Raw genomic sequence first — 20,205 nt, 5'->3', positions numbered from 1 at the left:
AGAGCATGGGGCACATGCTTATGCACAGGATGGGACCCTGTGGCCCTTTCTGGTGGTGCCAACAGCAGCAGTTATCTCTGTATCCCAGAAACATCCAGAACCTCCATGAGAGGATTTCTGCTCCTCAGAGTGTTTCCAGGTCCACCACAGACTCCCTTCAGACCCCATTACCTGGCGAGTGAAGGTGCAATGAGAGAAAAGGAAATGCTTTCCATGGGGGATAGAATAATCATCAGCTCCGATGTGAGAGAGCCTTTACATCACAAAGAACTTGCTTTCAGGTTCCTCCCTGTGAATACCACCCCATTCCTTCTTCCTTCTCCCATGGACTGTAATTATAGCAGCCACCATTTCCAGACCCTGTGCCTAAAAGGCAGTGTTTGATGCAGTTTTAAATCCCTAGAATGCAGCTCTGTAACTAACCATGGCATTGATTTTCCCAGCCCCAACCCATAGAGAGGGCAGCTGCAAACCTGCAAGAGAAAGCTTAGATAAGCTGCTTCCCAAGTACCTAGTAATATCTACAAACAAATGAACCAAGCCCTCTTGAAAACACACACAAGGCTTCGGTTACAGAATGATGCTAAGAGTGGTCATAAAAACTCTGTCACTAGTACAGTAACTGGGGTACAGTAATAGAGTTTACAAAGTCATCTTTGTCTTCATGAGTGCAGCAGAGATCTGTGGCATGGTTTGAATGAAGAACACAGAAATTGGCAGGTGTTTGAAACCAAGACACAAACCCGTGAGCATGCAGAGGAGCCATTAATCCCTCTGAGACTCATTTGCCCAATAATAAATAGTGATAAGGGGAAGAAGCTATTTACAGGAAGGGACATCATCAGAGTCACACAGACATTGTCCTACGCCAGGAGCTGTCCTTGGTGCTGATGCTGACAGAGGTATAATCGAATGCTAACTAGTGGGGTCCTGAAGCTAAACCAGCAGGGTAGACCTCTGTTGTGTTACCTACAGGTTGTAGTCTGACACCTGACACGTACTCTTGCTAAACCTTGCTTTACTTATCTGTAAGTCGGATGACATCTCTACCTCCCAGGACTGCTGATCATGCAGGCAGCCATGCTGTAAAGCAGTGAGTTAGGACCCTCTGTGGGCTGCACACAGCAGCTTTGGAGAGCTCATTGTGGAGGGTGGACTCTTAGCCCCAAGGGCAGCTCAAGGTCACCATCAAGTCTGAGTAGAGAAGCAAGAGCCCTGTCTTTCAGATACAGCACTAAGTTTTGTTTTCCTAGATGGGAGTTTTCTTCAATTTCTCAGAATATTTAAAAGAATAAAGCCTTCTTTTTGGCAAATTGTAAGGAAATACACAAAAAGCCACTATCCCAAATCATCAGCCCTTCATGTAGGCCGGGCTGATGGAGAAAACACTCCATATTTTCTGGAGAAAACTCTTCATCTGTGTTATTGATTTGCTTTTGTTTCTCTGAATAAGGGTCATCTCTTCACAAAGGCCAAGCCCAGCAGCCAGGAAGCTGACAGCAAAGGCACTTAAGGATCAACTGGAATTACAGGCCCACAGAATTCTCCAGGCGGGAGCTGAGCCTCTAGCAGTGACCCCAGAAGGGAAGGGTAATACAGAGAGAGTGGCAGACATTGGATGTTGCTGCCCTTCCTTGGTGACTCCCAAGCAGGCACTGCCCTGGGCAAAATCTCTTGTTCCACCTACACTGAGACCTGATATCTGTGGTTTTTAAAGCATAGGTCTTGGCTGTCAAAATCCTCTAAATCCTCACAAAGTCTATGGATCACAAATGTTGCACATCTTAACCTGCCAACTAGGGTCCAGGAGACCTGGATATATCTCCCATCCTGATTCACCATGGGTCACATGTTTTTGTTGTTGGTGGTGGTGGTTTGATTTCTTTGTAACAGTAACAGTTATTTCTTCAGCATTGTTTCCCAGGGCTGGACTTTTAGAATAAGGCAAGAAAAGCAGCAACCTTTGCTACTAAAAGCCTCAGTACCCAGGATGAATAATATTCCAATGCAATATTGTGAAAAGTCAAAATCAATGCAGAAGAATCCAAAATGGACAAGATATTATACTGATATTAAACAAAGGGATCTTAATGGTCTGTTGTATTAGGAAAAGATGTTTAGTGGAATGTGGGATCCTGTCTTTATTCTAAATGTTTTTATGTTAATCCCAATCAAACTATTACATTAATTTTAAATTTAAAAATGTTGCCTTAAAGTATTATTTGCATTGGTGACAGGTTTTTGGCTTCCCCTTACATTGTATGTCCAAGATTTCACTCGCACTCTGGCCCCGTCAAAGGTGTGACCCCAGGAGCTGAAGAAGCAATAACAAATAACACTGACTGAGCATCTGCAAGACTCCAGGTGTGGGCAGGAGCATCCTGCCTCTAGCTGTGCCCAGGCCTCTGGGTCGCTGCTCTTGGCTACTCCCAGTTAATGAAGAAGGAACTGGGAAGAAGTTGAGAAATATTCCTGTGCCATGTGGCTGAGATGGGATTCCAGCTCCTACATCTTGACCTCTTCTTTTAGTGACAAGTACAATCTGCCTCCCAAACAGATGAGCCATGCTACGTCCAGCCACGGGAAAAGGCACAAGGCACAGCTGTCCCTGAGCACTGGGACATGGTTTGGAGTAGCACCAAGGTGACTAGGCACCAGGGAGCATCCCCAGGGGAGTGCCACTGATGAGCAGGGGGAACTGGAGTGGGACATGTCCCTGCCTTCTCCTGCCCCCATGCCAACAACACCCCTGCTGTCTCTTCTCAGAGCCAACCACCATCACCAACAGCAGCCAAGACATTCTCAGCCTAAGAGGGCAACCCTGCCTCTCTGTGGCTGAGACCAGACCCACTCCTCCCAGGAGGCCTCCTGGCTCTGAATCCAGAGCTCGTGCTGGCTTTAAATGAGTGCCTCCCCATTCACACGAGGACCATAACTCTCACTTGCATTTGTAATACACTTTCCTAATACTTTTTAGAGTGCCAAGTTGTGTATGTGTTCTATGATCAGCTCTAACACATCTGGAAGCTGCTTGCATCCTTAGCAGTAGTGGGCAGTGAAGGGGGTGTCTGATCCCAAAGCTGGCGCCTTAACCAGTAGGCATCACACATGGCAATCCCTTCAGGCACTTCATCCTGAGCAGCCCTTAGGGAGTCTTCAGTGAGCAGCTGGGGCTCCATGGTTAAACTGAGCTGCCCCAGGTCACTACAATTGTCAGTGACATGATCAGGCCTGGAACATGGGTTTCTGATTTTAAGACCACATTTCCTCTACAGCTGCCATCACTCTTCCTCAAACTTAGATGAACCAGCAAGATGAGCAGAATGGACACATAGAGATATATATGAAGTCTCACTGACCTGTGGTCCAGCTACTCCTGGGGGCCCAGGCAGGCCTTGGGGCCCAGCTTCTCCCTGTAGCAGGAACCAAGGGGAAGAAAAAAAATAAGAATGAGTGTCTAGGGCCCATGTCAGAGTCATCACCAAGCCACAGACCTTGCAGACCCGATCACTGATCCACGGGTTGCCCCTGCATCCAACCCTGACTCCAGAATCTCTAGGCAAAGGGTTTGACAAGTGGTGGCACCAAGTGTGGCTATGCCATTGTGTGCACACCACCACTGTGGCTTGTGGGTATGGCAGCCAGGAACCACGGGAGCCCAGGGCCTCCTGCATCCCATGTTTACACCCTGGAGTGCCCCATTTGTACCAGGATTTGGCTGTGGCCAGCAGAATACAGCAGGGACGATGATGATGTGTCATTTCAGGGATTACAGCGTAAAGACGCCTGGCTCTCACCAGGGAGCTCTGCTGCGGCGCTCGTGTAGGAAGGGAGGGCACCTCCTTCCACAGTCAGTAAGAAACTGAGACTCAGCTACAGCCCCAGAGCAACTGGCCTGGAAAGGTCTTTGCCACATGGAACCTGAGATGACCTCAGCTTGAGGGCTACCCAGGAAGACCCTGAGCCAGAACAATGGGAGTGGCCACTCCTGGATTCCTGCCCTTCAGACATTGTGAGGTAAATTTGGAAGGACGTGAGGGATAGCCAATATAGTAAGAGGAGGAGGAGGCTACTGGAATAAGAGCTTCTGGGTTGTGTAGCATCTTGCTTGTGTGTGTGTGTGAGTGTGCACTTTAATGTATTTGTACATGCATAGCTACACACACAGAATGTGCTTTGATTGTCTTCCTTCTCTGTAATGCCAGGGATGTCAGCTGCCTGGCTCTGAAGGGGGATGCTTAGCTGGGAGGATGGGGTTTTCTGGCACCTTCCAGGCCCTGCCAGGAGCAGGCATGGGGCGGTGTGCCCTTCCGAATTGCCTGAGTTGCCATTTCTGTTCATCAACACGTGATGCTTGTCTTGCCCTGGGAATACAAGGGACCTATGGAGGAGAGTTCGGAACAGGGTTTCTCTGAAGGTTTCCTTAAGTGATTTGGAGATGCTGCCCTGAGAGCCACTGAGGATGAATTCCTGGGGTGAAGACTCCTGGCATCATCCCCAAACTCTACACATCTTAATTGACCCAATCATGGTCTTTTGATTTGTTTAAAGGCAAGCTTGGGGAAAGACCATAACACAGAGGGAAAAATGGACAAACATGTCCATTTACTGTCCCACATGATACAAATGCTGCAAATCAAAACAGTACTTATTTTTTATGACTTGACCATCAGGATATTTAATCAAGTATTCTTAGTGACATCAGTTTTATAATTCCTGAATTTAGAATTTAGTCTCCCTGCAGGGTTCCAGGGCTAGGGACCAGTTTCTGGGATCCTAATGCACACACGTGGAAGTACTGGCATGTTCAGGTCTGTGGAGCTGAGAGGGATACTGCTCAAGGCCCAGAGAAGAACAAAGGGGAAATTCACATTTGCATTTGCATCTGTCCATGTAAGGGCAAATGCAAATTACATACAGAGACTTACCTCTCCTGGAAGAAGGAGACCAAGAGGCAGAATGGAGGGTCAGGTAAAGGGAGGCAATGCAGAATAAATTCTTAAAAATCATGTTATGTACATATATAAATACACCACAGAGAACCTCACCTTTATGCATAGGTAGAAAGAATCAGTCAAATATAGATTAATAGATGAGTGAAAGGAATCTAGTAGAGGAGAGGAAGGAGAATGGGAGAGGGGAAGGAGGATGGAAGGAAAAGGGGTGTGATGGACTAAAGTGGATCCCAGGCATGTCTGAATTTGTTGGGATGAACCCAGCTACTTTTAAAAAGAAAACAAGGCAGAGACTCTCCCCAACCTCTTATCTTGGAGCATTCACTTTAGAAAGCTGTCATTGTGAGTTCTTTCTCTCTTTAGAATGTACACGAATCCTTGTAAAAGCTGTAGAAGGCGTATCCTAGCTTTATAATCTAGGAATGTGCTTCTCAAGGACCCAAGATCTATCTCTTTGGAATAAAGTCAACAAGAAGATAATGGCTCTATCTCCTAATTCCTGAAGTGGTAAGAGCTCTCCCCAAGTTGCAGAACTACCTCCTGTTACAGAGAGGGGAGGAGTTTACCTTTCCTCTGGCCAACTAGTGACACAGATGGCCATCTGTTACTAGGTGAAGATTGGTGGAAAATGGTGTTGCTGCAACCTCTTGAGGACTAGTCTCTGCTTATCTTGAGAACGGATGTGCACTACACAGTGTATCAGCTTGGCTAAGTAAAGAGTCAGGCTCTGGCTGTACAGTCTCTGAATGATACCCGTGGTGCTCTCACCTCTGATTTACTGCTTACTCATTATTAATATTTTTTTCTCTCTTCTACCTTTGTGGACTGGTTTTCTAAATTGCAAGATTTCATTTTCCATATACCCATAGAACCACCTACCCCTCATTCTGCATGCAACAGACCATGAGGTTCACAAGAACAGCTTTTCTCTTCTGAGTCCTCCCCAGTGTCTGCACATTCACTGACACATAGGACACACTTAATAGGGGTCACAACAGGTGATGACAAAGAGATGGATGGAAGCATGGGTGGGTGGGTGGAAGGAAGGCAGGCTGGCTGGTGTTAGGAATCTGGAGGCCTGCCTCGGTGTGGTACCTAGTGGGCAGCTGATGGTTGTTGAATGGTGAAGAAAAGGGGGAAAGGCCAGTCTTCTTTTCCAAAGAGGGAGTGATGGAGTGAAGAATGGATGGGTAACAGCTAAATGCCCTGGGCATTCTGTCTCCTGACACCATTCTCACGACTCATTTGTATTATCTCACTTAACACTTATTGCAAGGAGAGGGGAGGGGAGGAAGAGAGGGAGGATTAGAGAGAAGGGCCTGGAGAGGGCGACTCTCCCCTGGGTGTAGGAGGTAGGCTCAGTGGGGCCAGTGAGGTCCACTGGGTGTCTGCTGTGCTCCAGAATGGACCATCTGAATGCCTGGATGTGAATGACTAGACATCCGCATGCCCTGGAATGTCGTGGCCAACATTTCCTTAAACTGGCAAAGACTTGCAGATGCCTTCCCACCATTTCTGTAGCTCTGTCCTCTCAGCTCAGTGTCCCCCATTCCCTCTCACCCCTCACAGCCTAAGTCCTTCAGAAGGCAGGAGGTTTCTACCTGCAATGACAAAGTCCAAAGTCCCCCCCCCCCCGTTCTCCTTACCTTTTTCCCTTCTGGGCCTTCTCTCCCTGGCTTTCCTGGAAGACCTTTGTCCCCTTTAAATCCTGGCATACCAGGGAGGCCTGGGGGGCCAGGAGGACAATCATTGCACACATCCTGAGAGAGGAAAGAGAGAAGAAATGAAGAAACTTGCAAAGTGGCCCTGGTTCCTACAACTGGATGGAGACTTTGTTTTTAGATGCCAGCAAAGATGGGAAAGAAAATGGTGGAACAAGTCATTATCCAGACACTTTTGCGTCAAAGCTTTGCATCTCAGTGCTGAATGTCTGCATTGCTGCCCTACTTTAAGCCAGCCGTACTGCTGGGTACACGGCTGAGAAAACGATGTCAAAACGCATGGACCTGTGCACAAAAATAAACAAATAGCAGTGAAGATCTAAGACAAGCATTTAGTATTGACAAAAATGGGCTCTGTTCCTGGGTTAGAGTGAGACGGGCTGGGAGCTGGGGTCTTTGTCCTGTCTGCCAAATGAATGTGGTTTCTGAAGAAAGGAGGAGAAAAAGGAGCAGCAGGCGCCCACCCTGGGGACTTTCCTGCTGGGACACTCAGCTGAGCTCTGACCTGGCTTAGCATTATGTTTTGCCCCAGGGGGGCATTCATGGCTGGTCTCTGGAGTTGGGCTCCTTTTACTTCTTCCAGGCAGGTAAGTGCTGTCCCTGGAGGAAATCTACAGTTCTGTCAGCCCAGGGAGTGGGCCTTCTGATTTGTCTGTGTCACTGGTCGATCTTCCACTTTGGAGCACAGCATTCCCCCTCACTGGCCTTACCCTCACCTACTCCTGGGCACACGGGACAGTCACCTCCCCCAGTCCCTCCTCTTTAACCCTCCCCTCTTCCTCCCCTCCTTGCAATGAGTTAAATGAGACAACACAAGTCAGTCATGAGAATGGTGTCAAGAGAGAATTCCCAGTGCATGTAGCTGTGATTATTCATTCATTATTCACTTGGGCACTCCCTCTTTGAAAAAATAGTTGCAAAGGCTCCGCTGGGTTAGGCAAGTGCTGAGCCTTGGGACCACTGTAAGCGTGTGTCTTGAAGAACTTTTGGCTAGTTGGGGTCAACCAACACAAAGTGGATGCACTAAGGCCTGCTGGATGCACCACAGGCGGGACCTGCAAAGGCATATGGAAGTACGAGTGCTCACACTCAGTGAGGCGCCGTCTCCAGGAACGGCATTCCTCGAGGTTTTTCAAGCACAGAAGCAATTCCGGCCCACCCTCCTTCTACTTGTTTCACTCCCATTTAGTCTTTGAAGATTCTTTAGGTGGCTCCTACTCCAAGAAGCCCTCCTGGTGGCCTCAGGACAGGGGCAGCTCATCATCAGAAGGTCCCAGAGTTGAAGCACTTGCCTCAATGTCCAAATGGTCTGTTTAGAACTCCGTCCTTTCCCCACCAAGCAAGATAGAAAATGTGAGTGCTTAGAGCACAGAGAAGAGTCATCTTCTCTTTGTTTGTCCAGATGATAACAAATAGTGTTCCACTGTACATGAGTTCAATGAATGAATGATTCGGGCAACCCAGCCACCACCAATGGATTGACCAATGAACTACCTGAACTTTTGGAGTCTTGTGCCATCTTCCTTCCGTGGGTGCTCTGAGAGGCTGATTGGACTTTTTGGAAAGTGAGGAATGCTAATGATTGGGGATGTAAAGCAAAGTAAATAAGATGAAAAAGACTGGGGTTGCTCTTGATTTTTAGAAAAGTAGCATAGCAGGGAGGAACTCACCTATTCCTAGATGTTCTCCTATAGAACTTGGAAATGAGATACAGCTATGAAACCCTGTGACAACTGGCAGGTGGGTGGGTAGATGGGTGGGTGGATGGATGGGCCGGTGAATGGGCAGATGGATGGATGGGTGGGTGGGTAGATGGATGGATAGATGGGTAGGTGGGTGGATGGATAATGAATGGGTAAATGGATGGGTGGTTGGATAGACAAAAGGAATAAAACTAGCCTGGTGACAGTAAGAATTTTGGCCACTGAGGTTAGGTTGGACTTGGAGTGGGTGGTGGAGATGGAGAATATTTATTTGCAGCAACACGGATAAATAGTATCAGGAAGTTATATATGAGCAATACAAAATCTTCTTTCTTTGTTGTAATTTAAGGCAGACCCAGTCTGCCTTAGCTGTACACTATGTGAAATAATCCCCTGAAGACCAGACCTACCAGCAGCCCCTGTGTACTGGTGAGGAACCTGTAATTGGCCTACTGTCCCAGTCTGTTCAGTGAGCACAGGGTGAGACTGGGTGCCACCCACAGTCCTAGTGATGCTCTCTCTGGCTCCTGGGACCCCGCCCCCATCACTCCTGAATACACATGCCCTCTTCGGAGAGCATTTCACACTTTCTCTGAATTCCCTGAGAGTCCTGTTTCCAACCAGGTGGGCTTGTCCAGACCCCTCCGAAACCTCTGTCCATCTGGCATCCTGGCTTCTCTCTGGGCCTCAGTCTCCTTATATATGTGATGTGGGGACCACAAAGTCCCATGACAAGTGAGACAACGAATAGAAAATATCTGACACCATGCCTGGAACACAGTGAATTTTAGCTGCTGCGTGTGCCCTTCTGGTTTCAGTTATTTTACTCCTGAGAAATGCCATCTTGCCCCATTCACAGATTAAACACCCTGGGTCATCAATACTAGCTCCAAACACCTCGGATTACAAGTTAACTCAGGGCGGTCCCTCAATCTGTGAGAACATTTCCCCATCTGTAAATGAGCACCGTTCTCCTACTTTAGGAAACTCTGAAATTTTAAATTAGAAAATGTGTGCAAAGTGCCCAGTATGGTTCAGAGTTCACTGTAACTAGTCTATGGATGTTGGGCATCTTCTAATCTCTACTCCTTCCTTTTATCTGAGACATTTTAAGCAAATACAGCTGTGACGTGATGGTCAGCATTGTGGTCAGTGCAGTACAGACTAACCAGTAAATAAGTACTCAGGAACTGCCTACCACCTGGAGAATGGGGCTGTTATGTGGAAAAAATAAGCTTCACTTCCAGGAGCAGAGATCATCTCCAGGCCATCTCATCCAACTCTTCCTGGGCATCTGAATCATTACTACAATATTCCTACCAAAGGGTTGTGGAGTTCACATCTCAAAAGCTCTAGACAACAGGCAGGAACTTGGTAGCTGCCTGTATTTCAACGGATAGCTGTCAGGAAGTCCTGGTTCATGCAGAGATGAAATCCGACAGCAGACAGGTTATGTGCAAAGGAGGTGGAGCTGGTTGTGCTGGGTGGGAGTCTTGGCTCTCCTTCTACAGCTCTGTGGCCTGTGCTAGCAACATACCCACCTGGGCCTCAGCCTCCTCATCTGTAAAATGCAGTCAGTAACAGCACACACCATAGAGCTGTTTGTGAGTTCTGAATGGAATGATGTCGATGCCAGGGATGTCTATAGGAGACATCCTGAAGTCGGTCTCCCTGGGCACAGATCCAACCATGGAAGTCCATTTAACAGGGACTCTTAGATGATAAATATTCTACCCAGCCAGTTTTCCAACTAGCAGAATGAGATATGTGATGTGATAAAACTCTTGGAGAGGTACATATTCTGTACTAAAAGTTGTCTTCTCAGCAGGGGAGGACCTGCCACTGGTCACCTGGACTAGACCGCAGGCTTTGACCCACAGTATTACATCTGCAGCAGCTGGGCTGCAAGCAGAGGAAGCAGAAGAGCTCTGCAGGCCTGGCTACACCTACCCACCAGGCTACTGCCACAGGTTTCCAGGCCCAGAGCACTGGGGAGCTGGGAGTCTCCGGGGTCACCCTGACTGTAGGTGCTCACGTCCCTTCTGAGGTTTCAGCAGCCTGGATGAACGCAGCTGCAGCCCGTAGCACTTGGGGAGTGTCTACTGACAATGCATCTGTCTCCATGTCTAGCCCCGAGGTGTTGTGCTTAATCCTCAGCATTCACTCCTGTCATTATTGGCATAAATAATATGGTTGATATCGCTGCAGGGGAGAAGGGGCAGATGCAGCATGACTGAATTATGAGAAATGATCTAGGTTAACACAATCCTGTAATAAGCAAGGGATTTAATCGATAGATACTGATTTCTTGTCAAGTCTTTGACAGTGGGGAAAAAACTCTCTCATCAATAAAAATCAATAATTATTGTGCTACCACTCATTTTTTAATGAAGTATATAATTTTCCATGAAGATATCTCAGTGTGTAGGGAGACTGAATGTCCTAAACTTATGAAGAGGTTCTTGCTTTCTTTTGTTTCCCTGCAGTGTTTCTTAGAATATAAGGAATGAGGTAAGGATCACTTGCAAGAAATCCAGTGCCACACCTCCCCAAATCCAGGATCACCCCTCCGCAGAGTTAGACGAGGGCTTGGAGAGACAGCCAAAGTTCCTGCACACCACTGTCCTTCTGCAACATGAATCTCCCCTTCTCCTCTCTGCACACTTCACATCTCCAGCTCCTCACTGTTGACACCTGAGGCCTTGGCCAGGCACCAGGCACCCTGGGATGCTTCATGGAGGACTCTAGCCATGTCCTGCTCTTTGCAGCTGGGATTATACTTAACTTTGGCTGAGTTATGCTCAATTTCTCAGAGCCTTTGCATCTCACAGGGAAAGCAATTGTGGTTCTAGAAACAGGTGAGACTACACCAAGTCTAGACCCATCCCAGCTAAAAGCCTGGCAGCTGTTTCCTACACCCTGAACCTGTGCTTCTGACCCTTGTACCAGCAGGACCATGAACAAGCTGTGTGCCTCTTCAGCAGACCCTGATCAGAGCACAAGGCAGCCCCGTGTAGGCTTTAAAGCCAACCTTTACCCCAGTGGTCTATTTTATTAACAGACCCTCATGCTATCTCAAGTCTCTTACATGACAGAGAACTTGAATAGCTCCTGTGTCACAGAGTGTGTGAAATAAGAGGTGTATACCAAGCCCTTAGCTAGTCCCGTCGAGAACCTTCTGCTCCATATCTGTATTGCCTTATGATATAGCCTCCAGCCATGATGGACAGTAAGTGCTTGGAAAGGGGTTAGTGTGACCAAGCACCTGAGTGTTAATTGTATTTAATAGGTTTAAACTTAAATAGATGCATGTGGTGGCTTCCATATTGGATAATATGGATGTTAGCACGTCAGAGGGCACACAGTGAAATCTCAACACATGCTCTGCTATTATTGTTAATGCTATCATTTATGTGTTCAGAGAAAATTACTGAGATACTAAAACCCCCCGTCACCATTTTCAACATTCATGCACATTTATTATGCTTTTACCTTAACCAAGAGATTTATGTCCCCTGGAGACAGTAGTGAAGAAAGGCCCTGAAAAAATGAAAAAAAAAAAAACATACATACATACATATGTGCGTACACACAGTACATTTCATGCATCTCCAGAAAGTGAATGGCCTTCAAGATGTTAACTCATAACGCATCTGTGCATGCATAGGAGACAATGGCCCATTTAATGTCCCCAGCCCAAGGCCACCCAAAGATGACCCTTCCAAGGTAGCCAGCTGGGACTGCTGACCCTGACCATGTCTAAATGACAGCCTTTCGGGTCCCCAGTCTCCTTCCACTGGCCCTTTCTCCTCTCCCAGTGTTCCTTCCTCTTCACCCGCATCAAAATCTGATTGGTCGTACAGGTACCGTCTGCACTCTTGTGTTATGGATTTCCCAGACAGGCAACAGCAGCTGCTCTCAGTAACTAACAGCTAGTGGGAATTTAAACCAAAGTCTTCAGCTCTCACAGGTGAACAGCAATTTAAACTTTCTTTACTATTTCAGGCAGGAAATATTTAATGCTGGAAAGGAGACTTCAGAACTCAAGGGTCATGACAAAGCTTCGGACGATGCGTAAGAAGCTGCAGATTACTGAATCCACATTCAAGCCCTGAGAGTTGGATTGTGGCCTTTTGTGACTGTGCCAGCCTGGAGCGGGAGACAGCGTGAAGGTTCCTTGCACATTTTGGTGCAGGGCATGCAAGGCTGGGGAGGAAAGCGGGAAGGAAAGGCAGATGTTGGAGGGAAGAGGAGTCTCTTAGGTAAGAATTGGAGAGGGGCATGCTACTTTGAGAACCTCAAATTCTGGGAAAGGAGGATTGGAGAACCTGCCCAGAAGAGGCAAGGCTGCCTACTGCCTACTGTCCCCTGCAACATGGGAAGTGGGACACACAGCTGAACTCATGGTGTGTGATTCCTTCTGAATATGCTGGACTCCAGGTGTATGAATTGGAAGTCGCCTGGCAGCTTGGGGGCACCTGGAGCCAATTTCTGGCTATTCCCCCTTTCCTGATACCCTGGGTTTTCCTTCCCATCCTAGGACCCACAACTCATCTGACGGTGGTAACCTCGGTGTGCGTAAGATGATGAGTGGGGTGGCTAGAAACATGCCCATGGTGTTCTCTATGCTGATGTGCTCGGTAAAGCCACCAACTCTCTGGGCTGCTGCAAGAAGGGGACTGGGGTCACTCTGACTTGGAGGTGCCTGAAGGAATTAATAGCACTGCTATGAGCACCCACTGAGCAGGCAGTCACCAAACACAAGGTCAATGCCCTTTAGTCACTGGAGACAGGCCCTCTGGAGCAAGGCCAAGCTTGGCCATGAAATAGATTAGAACTTTAATTCAAAAGGGAAAGGTTTTATTTTGAAGCCTTACATGTTCACCTGGGAAGGTCACAATAGGAGGGTTCAAGTTGTTCACACTGGGACATCTTTAGGTTACCAGCATTGTATTATCCGGGGTATTTTTATACTACATTTGAGAGTTTTATATGATGAGAATGAGCCCTACTAGACAATGTGGCTGGACATCCATCACAGGAGGAGTGAAAAGGGCACAAGTCCTCAGAAATGGGTGAGTTTCCAGTGTCCAGTGTGGTCCTAGAAGTGGCTTCACTAGGTCTTTCTTTGACTAATTTCTCCAAAACTCACAGAGAGGCCTCCAGAAGGTACGTAGGAACGGGGCTGTGAAGGACCACTGACCTTAGGATGGTGGACACGAAACGGTCCATAGCCTGTCCTCTCTGCCTCCCAGGAGTCAGTGTGGATTGTTACTAGGCCCAATGGCTTGAGACGAGACGTAGCAAGAAGTGTCTCGTCTGTGCCCACCTGGACCCTCCTTCCTCCTGGTGCGCCATCCCCCTGGTGCTGGGAGTGCTGGCTGGAAACGTGAGGGAGTCACACAGCCAGTGACCGGCCTGGGGAGGCCCAGGGCAGGCCTTACTGAAGGCAGGGCAGCTCTGAGGCCCTGTCCATGCTCTAGACTCCACAAGGGATCAGGTCAAGGCCAGACATGACCTGAACACGCTCCCCTAGTGGGCTTTTCCCCATCATGTCCTGCTTCTCCTCATCCTGACAGGTTTCACCTTACAAGCTCTCCTTAACCCACCCCTGGGGCCAGAACCCCACCACAGCCTCTGCTTGCAGAACAATAACCACGGGCATGAGGACTCCTGGCACTGGATTCTATGCTTCTCCCCAGGTGGGTGCTGCCATGGAAGATCCGCAAGTCACTTTCTCCACCCACTGAGGATGGGCAACTGTGTTTTGAAGAGTCAACACAGACGCCTGGGTGTCTGAACTCTGGACATTCCAAAGAAAGATCTGGCTCCTGGCTGGTCCCTGGGTATCACCTCTAGGCCTTCAGGCTGTGCTACCTGGTTAGAGCATCTTTGTTTACCCAGGGCCTTGGCCAAGGCAGGCAGTCCATGCTAACAAGGTGGTTGATGGTAGGGACCTTGGCCACACAGCATCAGTCTGACCTCTGGAGAGGCTGGAGGCTGAGTAATTAGGGTCAGTCATGTGAGCACCCCACGTCTCCACGACCCACTCCCAGTAAAAACACTGGGCACTAAGGCCAAGGTGAGCTCTGGGGCAGCACCTTGTGCAGATGTCACACACGGCAGCTGGTAGGCTTAGGCACAGTCGGCACACAGAGAGCATCGCAGGAAGCCCCTGTCTAGTCTCTCCTGCAAACTCTCCTATATACTTTTTTCTCTGCCGATTCTAATCCGCATCCTCACACCCTAATGCGGCAGGGGTATATATGCACGGGCATAACCATTGCCTAAGTTCTGTCAGTTCCAGAAAATCTCTGAAACTGAGGGTGGTCTTAGGGACCCTGACACATTGGCAGCTCTCATCAGTGAGGCCAGAACTCTGAGTGTCACTCACCACCCTTGGGGCCATTTGGAGGCAGCAGGTTCCATGAATTTAAAGGTGGTCCAAAGAGGACCTCTTTCTCTTTCTGCATCTAAGCCTTTCTGTGCTTGCTCTTTTTCTTTCTCTCTGTGCCCCTCTCTCTCTCTCTCTCTCTCTCTCTCTCTCTCTCCCTCTTTCTGTCCTGATTTCTGTCTATCTTTCCCCATGTCTCTCCGTCTCTCTGCATCTCTATACCTGACTCTGTGGGCCGGCCTCTCCCTCTCCATCCCTCTCTGGGTAGCTCTCTGCTCTGTGGTGATCAGCTGAGAGACCTTCATGATTTCCCACAGTGTCAGCCTGACTCTGTCAACTTAATCCTCCTGGCATGGAGGCATCGAGGTCTACGTGTGGCAGACACCACTTAAACCCTTGCTGGTCTCTGGTCTGACTCTGGCTCTTCCCCCACTTCCTCAGGACCTCCCCCTGCACGCGGGACTCGCTTCCATGAGGCTTACCTGGCGTAAAGCCAACTCCACAGAGGAGAGGCGAAGCCGTCCCCAGCCTCAAACAACACCTTATGCTCATCCCTTCACAAGGCCTCAGTTTCAGGACCCTCAGAGCCAGCTGGCCCCTGTGCTAGTCTCTGCTGTGCCCACCAATGCAGGCGCCTGTCTGAAACCTAGAGCAGCCAGGCTTACAGAAGAGACTAGTAGCCTCTTGGATCCATCTTGGCTCTGACACCAGACTGTGTGCTCACTCCTGAGGCCTGCGATTCCCCAGGCTCAGTGGCCACTTCTCAGGAGCCCCTCCCAGAGCTCTCACAGCTGCACAGCTGCCTTCCACCCGCCCCCCAACTGCTCATCCTGTGTTTCCTTCCCTCCGGGGAGCAAGGCCTCCTGCCTGGCTATCTGGCTAAAACTCTGGGGTTTTCTGGCACTGGTGACTCACTCAGAAGTCACCCCAGAAGATGAGGGTGCTGGGCCCAGGGACACCTGTGGGACTCTGGGCTGCTCTGCAGCCAGACTGCCAAAGACTCGGCCCTCAGGCGGTCCACACCTGCTTGAGCTTCCATAGCTCCCACTGTTGTCATGGGAGGCAAGGAAGAACATTTCTGCCACTCTGAAAAGTGCCAAATGGCAACCCAGCCGAGGAGTAGGAAACGGCAAGTTAACAATTAGCCATAGATGATGGTCTTGTCAATCTCCTCGCCACAGGCCCTCTTTGTATCATGTGCTGGCCTATTCCACGCCCTGGGAGGCTAGACCCCTAGGAATGAATGCATCCCAGGGCTGGCTGACCTGCTGGCCTGTGCTCAGGATGGCCTGAGGGAGGCACCACCGAGAAACTACAGGAGGGCGAGAGAGACGTGCCCCCCCCCTCGGGCCAAGCTCTCTGCACCAACTCTGAACCCACAGCTACAGCTCAGATCCCCTCTTCTTAGCTCTCACTTTGGCTCTGAAAATCAGCACAACTGGCGACACTCCCCAGTGTGACTTATCTCTGGGTGTCACAGCATCCCTTATCAGTTCCCCTGGCCCACAGCTGGGGAAAAGCCCCCTTGTTAAGTCTCTTGAGGCTTCTGGGCTGCACTTTATTTCTCACTGGAGCTCTGACAGTCAACACTCATCCGGAATGCTCAGGTGACATACTGGTTTTCCAGGAGGCCCTCTTTCTCCTGGATTCCCTGGTGCACCCTAGGAGAAAAAGGAGAGAAACTCTCAACGGTGATGAGCACATAATCCTGACCTATTCTGCCCACCCCCTCTGCCAGCCTCAGTCTCTGCCATGGTAATATGGTAGGAAAAAATGATCACCCAACTCTGAAGATGAGCACCAATAAAAATTCATGCTTCTCAAGTTCAGTTTGAGTATTCAGAGCTTCCCAAGAGAGTAGTGACAGTGTCCAACACTTATGACAGACAGCTACCCTTCCTGTAACCTCACTGGAAACAAGAAATTAAAACAAACTCGCACACACAGAGAATGCATGCACAAGCACATGTGCATGAGTCCCCTTCCACACCGACACACACACAGAAAATCCTTTTGCAAACACAGGGGGAGGGACTGATTGGCTTTGGAAAAGAAAGTCCTTCTATTGTCAGCTAAAAAACATAATGTTGGGGGGGCAGCTATATTTTAATATTTAGAGTCAGGAATCAGAGAGTAACCTTATTTTTTGAAATAGAATCCAAGGAAGAGAAGAGGACTATATTGCTCCTGATTGTAACTCAAAGGACAGAGAGGAAAGGGTGCCTACCTGAGCACACTTGAGCACTCAGTGAATGCTATTGCTTATTCATGCTGGGCCTCTCTCCCCTAAGAACTCAGGGTTGTCATTCACTCGCAAGGTCAACCAGTATGGATCAAGTACCTTCTGTGCCTGGCACACTGTTATCAGGGATCTACAGACAAGCAGACCCTTGGAGCCCAGATCTATCTGAGCAAAAGACAGATAACAAATGTAAGAGGATGCTACTGTCACAAAGTAGGAAGTGACACATCCTCAGGTGCACAGACACACCTGTGAGGTCCCCTCGAAGGGAAAGGGCCTTCCAGGGGAGGGTCAGGAAGAAGTCCAAAGAAGGTAGTACTCAACCCAAGCAGAACTGTCTGGCCGGCTCTGTAAGAAATTGGCCAAGAAATTGGAGACAGTTCTGTGGGAGACCTGGAAGCACAAACATGAGAAAGAAAACTGGACACACAAAACTATAAGCCACAAACATAAGAGCAAAGGACTATAAATAAAGACTTTGGGATTTCTAGAAATCCTGACTGAGCTACCAAGCTGGCCACATGGTTAAAGGAGGCCGGGAAAGGGTGGAAGATGGACGTCCAGGGGCCTCTAAAAGCCTTGACTAAGCCCATGGCATTTCTTTTTACTTACATCCTGGCCAGCTGGTCCCTGGGGGCCGGGAAATCCAGGTAAGCCTCGCAATCCCTGATGAAAAGAAGAGAAAACATCCCAAAGTGTAAGCAAATAAGGCCCCACGTTGCTTGGCAATAGTCGACTCTCATCACACAAATAGCCTGTTGGCATCTCAAATGCATGTGCCAAAAGCACCCTGCTCAGCTCATGTGGAGATGGAAGTGTTCCACACACAGGATTCTCAGGAAAACCTACACTCTGAGCCTGAAGACCCAGGCCCCCTTTGCACGCTCCTTCTCTAAGTGGAAAGGACAGCTCCTTGGGTGACCCAGGCCTGAGTGTGAATCCCAGCTCTCCCCCGTGTATCCTGTGAATAACCAGCCCTGGGGGTCTTAATTAGCTGAACAAGTGTCTTTGTGCCTAGCATAATGCTCTGTCCACATGACATTCCCCACTTCTAACAAGAAAGGCCATCCCATTCCACTTAAGATTTCTGAACAGCATCAGAAAACTGTACAGATATCTTTTATTATGGATCTCATTTCCCATAATACTTTTCCCTACATATATCAGCAAATGGAAATCAGCTCTTCCTACCAGCAAGACACTACCTGCTGCTCAGGAGCTAACCCTCCTCTTTCAGGGCCTCCACAGGCCTCCCCTTACACTCAGCCCTTGTAGAGCCCCGTATTCCTTACCTCTACTTTACAACAGCTTGCTCTAGAATGGCATGCCTATCAATTAATAAACCTGAACCTCAATGTCTGCATCTATAAAAAATGGGAATAAAAATCCCTATCCTTCTTAATCACAGAAATCATATGAATGAACAACATTTAAAATGTGTGTACGTGACCAAAGGTGCAATACCATCCCCGGTGTGAAAAACCACGGGGTCAATGGTTGCTGCTTATGAGGTCAGGTGCTTCCTGGCGGCTCTCAGTTGCTTTAGCGTAAAATAAGCCCATCCTTTCTGCACCTAGCTCAGGGGTCTGCCTCACCCCTGCTGCAGACTCAGAGACACCCCCTCATTTGTTCATGGACCTGTGACTGGAGGGGAGTGAAGCCAGAAGCCAGAATTCAAAATCCGTTCCTTTGGCAATTTGATGAGATTAATTAAACTGTGGCCATCCTTCTGTGATGAAGAGGTGCCAAGGAGCAAAGCCAGCCTCATTTGCCCAACTGGAAACAGGCAGGATGGATTAGACGACCCAGCCCCTTCCCACTCAATCCACGTCCATCCCATCCCATCCAGTGCTCGTATTTTGGAGAGTCTGCACCATTTAATGTTAGGAATTTTCTGGAACTACTTTAGTTTTTGGTGCCTGTCATTTAAAATTGTTTCGATTAAAGCAGAATTCCTCTCGTAGAAACCCAGCCCTTCATTGAAAGCGTACTGTACCGGGGGTCCTTTGTCTCCTGGTGGTCCGGAAGGGCCCTAACAAACAAACAAACAACAAATTAGTGAGCAAGTAGGAGGGACACTCCTTGACACTGCCCTGGGTTTTGTCTAACCTGGTCTCAGGCTGTCCTAGAAGGGGTCACTGGAGTCTTCAGGCCACACTGCTACAAGCTCTCGCCCTTGCCCACACAAAAATGCTGCTTACCGAAGTTCCCTGGAACCTCCTCCATTTGCCCCAATCTCTTGCCACTCCATCGTCATTCCCACGTGGCTCCTGACACTTGGCCCCACCTCTACTCCATCACCCTGGGTGGGGTGGGACCCAGCAGCCCTGGCTTCCCCACACTGCACCCCTTGGAAAAGGACTAGCTCTTCCCACTCAGGATGAGGCACACTAAGGGCAGACTTGAGACCCTGAGGGACCATCCATGTGTACGGTTTGCATGTGAAGTGTCTCCCAAAAGCAAGAAGGTTTAGAGGAGAAATGATTGGGTTACAAGAGACTTAACCAGTCAGTGAATTAATCCCCTGAGAGGGATCATCTGAGTGGTAACTAAAGACAGGTAGGGTATGGCTGGAGGAGGTGGGTCCCTGGAGGCATGCATTTGGAGTATATATTTTGTATCTGGAAGTGGAAGTGGAGTCTCTCTCTGTGCTTTCTAAACATCATGTGAGCTGCTTCCCTTCACCCTACTCTTCCCCCATGATATTCAGCCTCACCTTGAGCCAGAAAGGAGCCAGCCTATGGACCAAGACCTCTGAAACCCTGAGCCCTCAAATCCTCTATAATTGTTCTGTTCAGGTCTTTTAGCCATAGCCATGAAAAATCTGACTAAAACACCAGGACTTGCAGGAGCAGGTCTCAGTGCTATGGATAGAGAAACTGAAGCTAAAACCCATTAAGAACCTTAGCCAAAGTCAATCAGGGAAATTTTGGACTCAGAGGGGCACTCCTGGTCTATGTAACTCAGAGGGCATGGCTCCCTCCGCCACGCAAGAGCCCACAGACCAACAGGCAAGCATCCAAACTGTTCCACTGTGGAGTGGTTCCCACCACGGCTGCCTACATATACTTTAAGAAAAAGGGGCAGGGGACAGCTGGCTGCTGGCCTGGGAATGCTGCCAAGTCATTTTAGCATCACTCCTTGTTTTCCAATTACATTCCATGATCTACCTCAAGCATTTAAATTGTTC

General features: G+C 48.7%; 1 protein-coding gene across 4 annotated transcripts in view; it reads right to left on the bottom strand.

The window, feature by feature from the left end:
- Col22a1 (collagen type XXII alpha 1 chain) overlaps nt 1–20,205 on the bottom strand; it is a 231,258-nt gene that overhangs the window by 45,123 nt on the left and 165,930 nt on the right. For all 4 annotated transcript variants that reach the window (XM_078016656.1, XM_078016657.1, XM_078016658.1 and 1 more), the window contains 6 exons: nt 19,012–19,047; nt 17,628–17,681; nt 16,390–16,434; nt 11,872–11,919; nt 6,602–6,715; nt 3,360–3,413 (listed from right to left, as the gene is read on the bottom strand). In XM_078016656.1, the coding sequence (XP_077872782.1) occupies nt 3,360–3,413; nt 6,602–6,715; nt 11,872–11,919; nt 16,390–16,434; nt 17,628–17,681; nt 19,012–19,047 (351 nt within the window). The remainder of the gene's footprint in view (nt 1–3,359; nt 3,414–6,601; nt 6,716–11,871; nt 11,920–16,389; nt 16,435–17,627; nt 17,682–19,011; nt 19,048–20,205) is intronic.

Source organism: Ictidomys tridecemlineatus, chromosome 7 (assembly GCF_052094955.1).
Source record: "Ictidomys tridecemlineatus isolate mIctTri1 chromosome 7, mIctTri1.hap1, whole genome shotgun sequence".
NCBI classification, from domain to species: Eukaryota; Metazoa; Chordata; class Mammalia; order Rodentia; family Sciuridae; genus Ictidomys; species Ictidomys tridecemlineatus.
The sequence above is the reverse complement of the archived record's forward strand: the minus strand, read 5'-3'. Positions and strand labels throughout refer to the sequence as shown.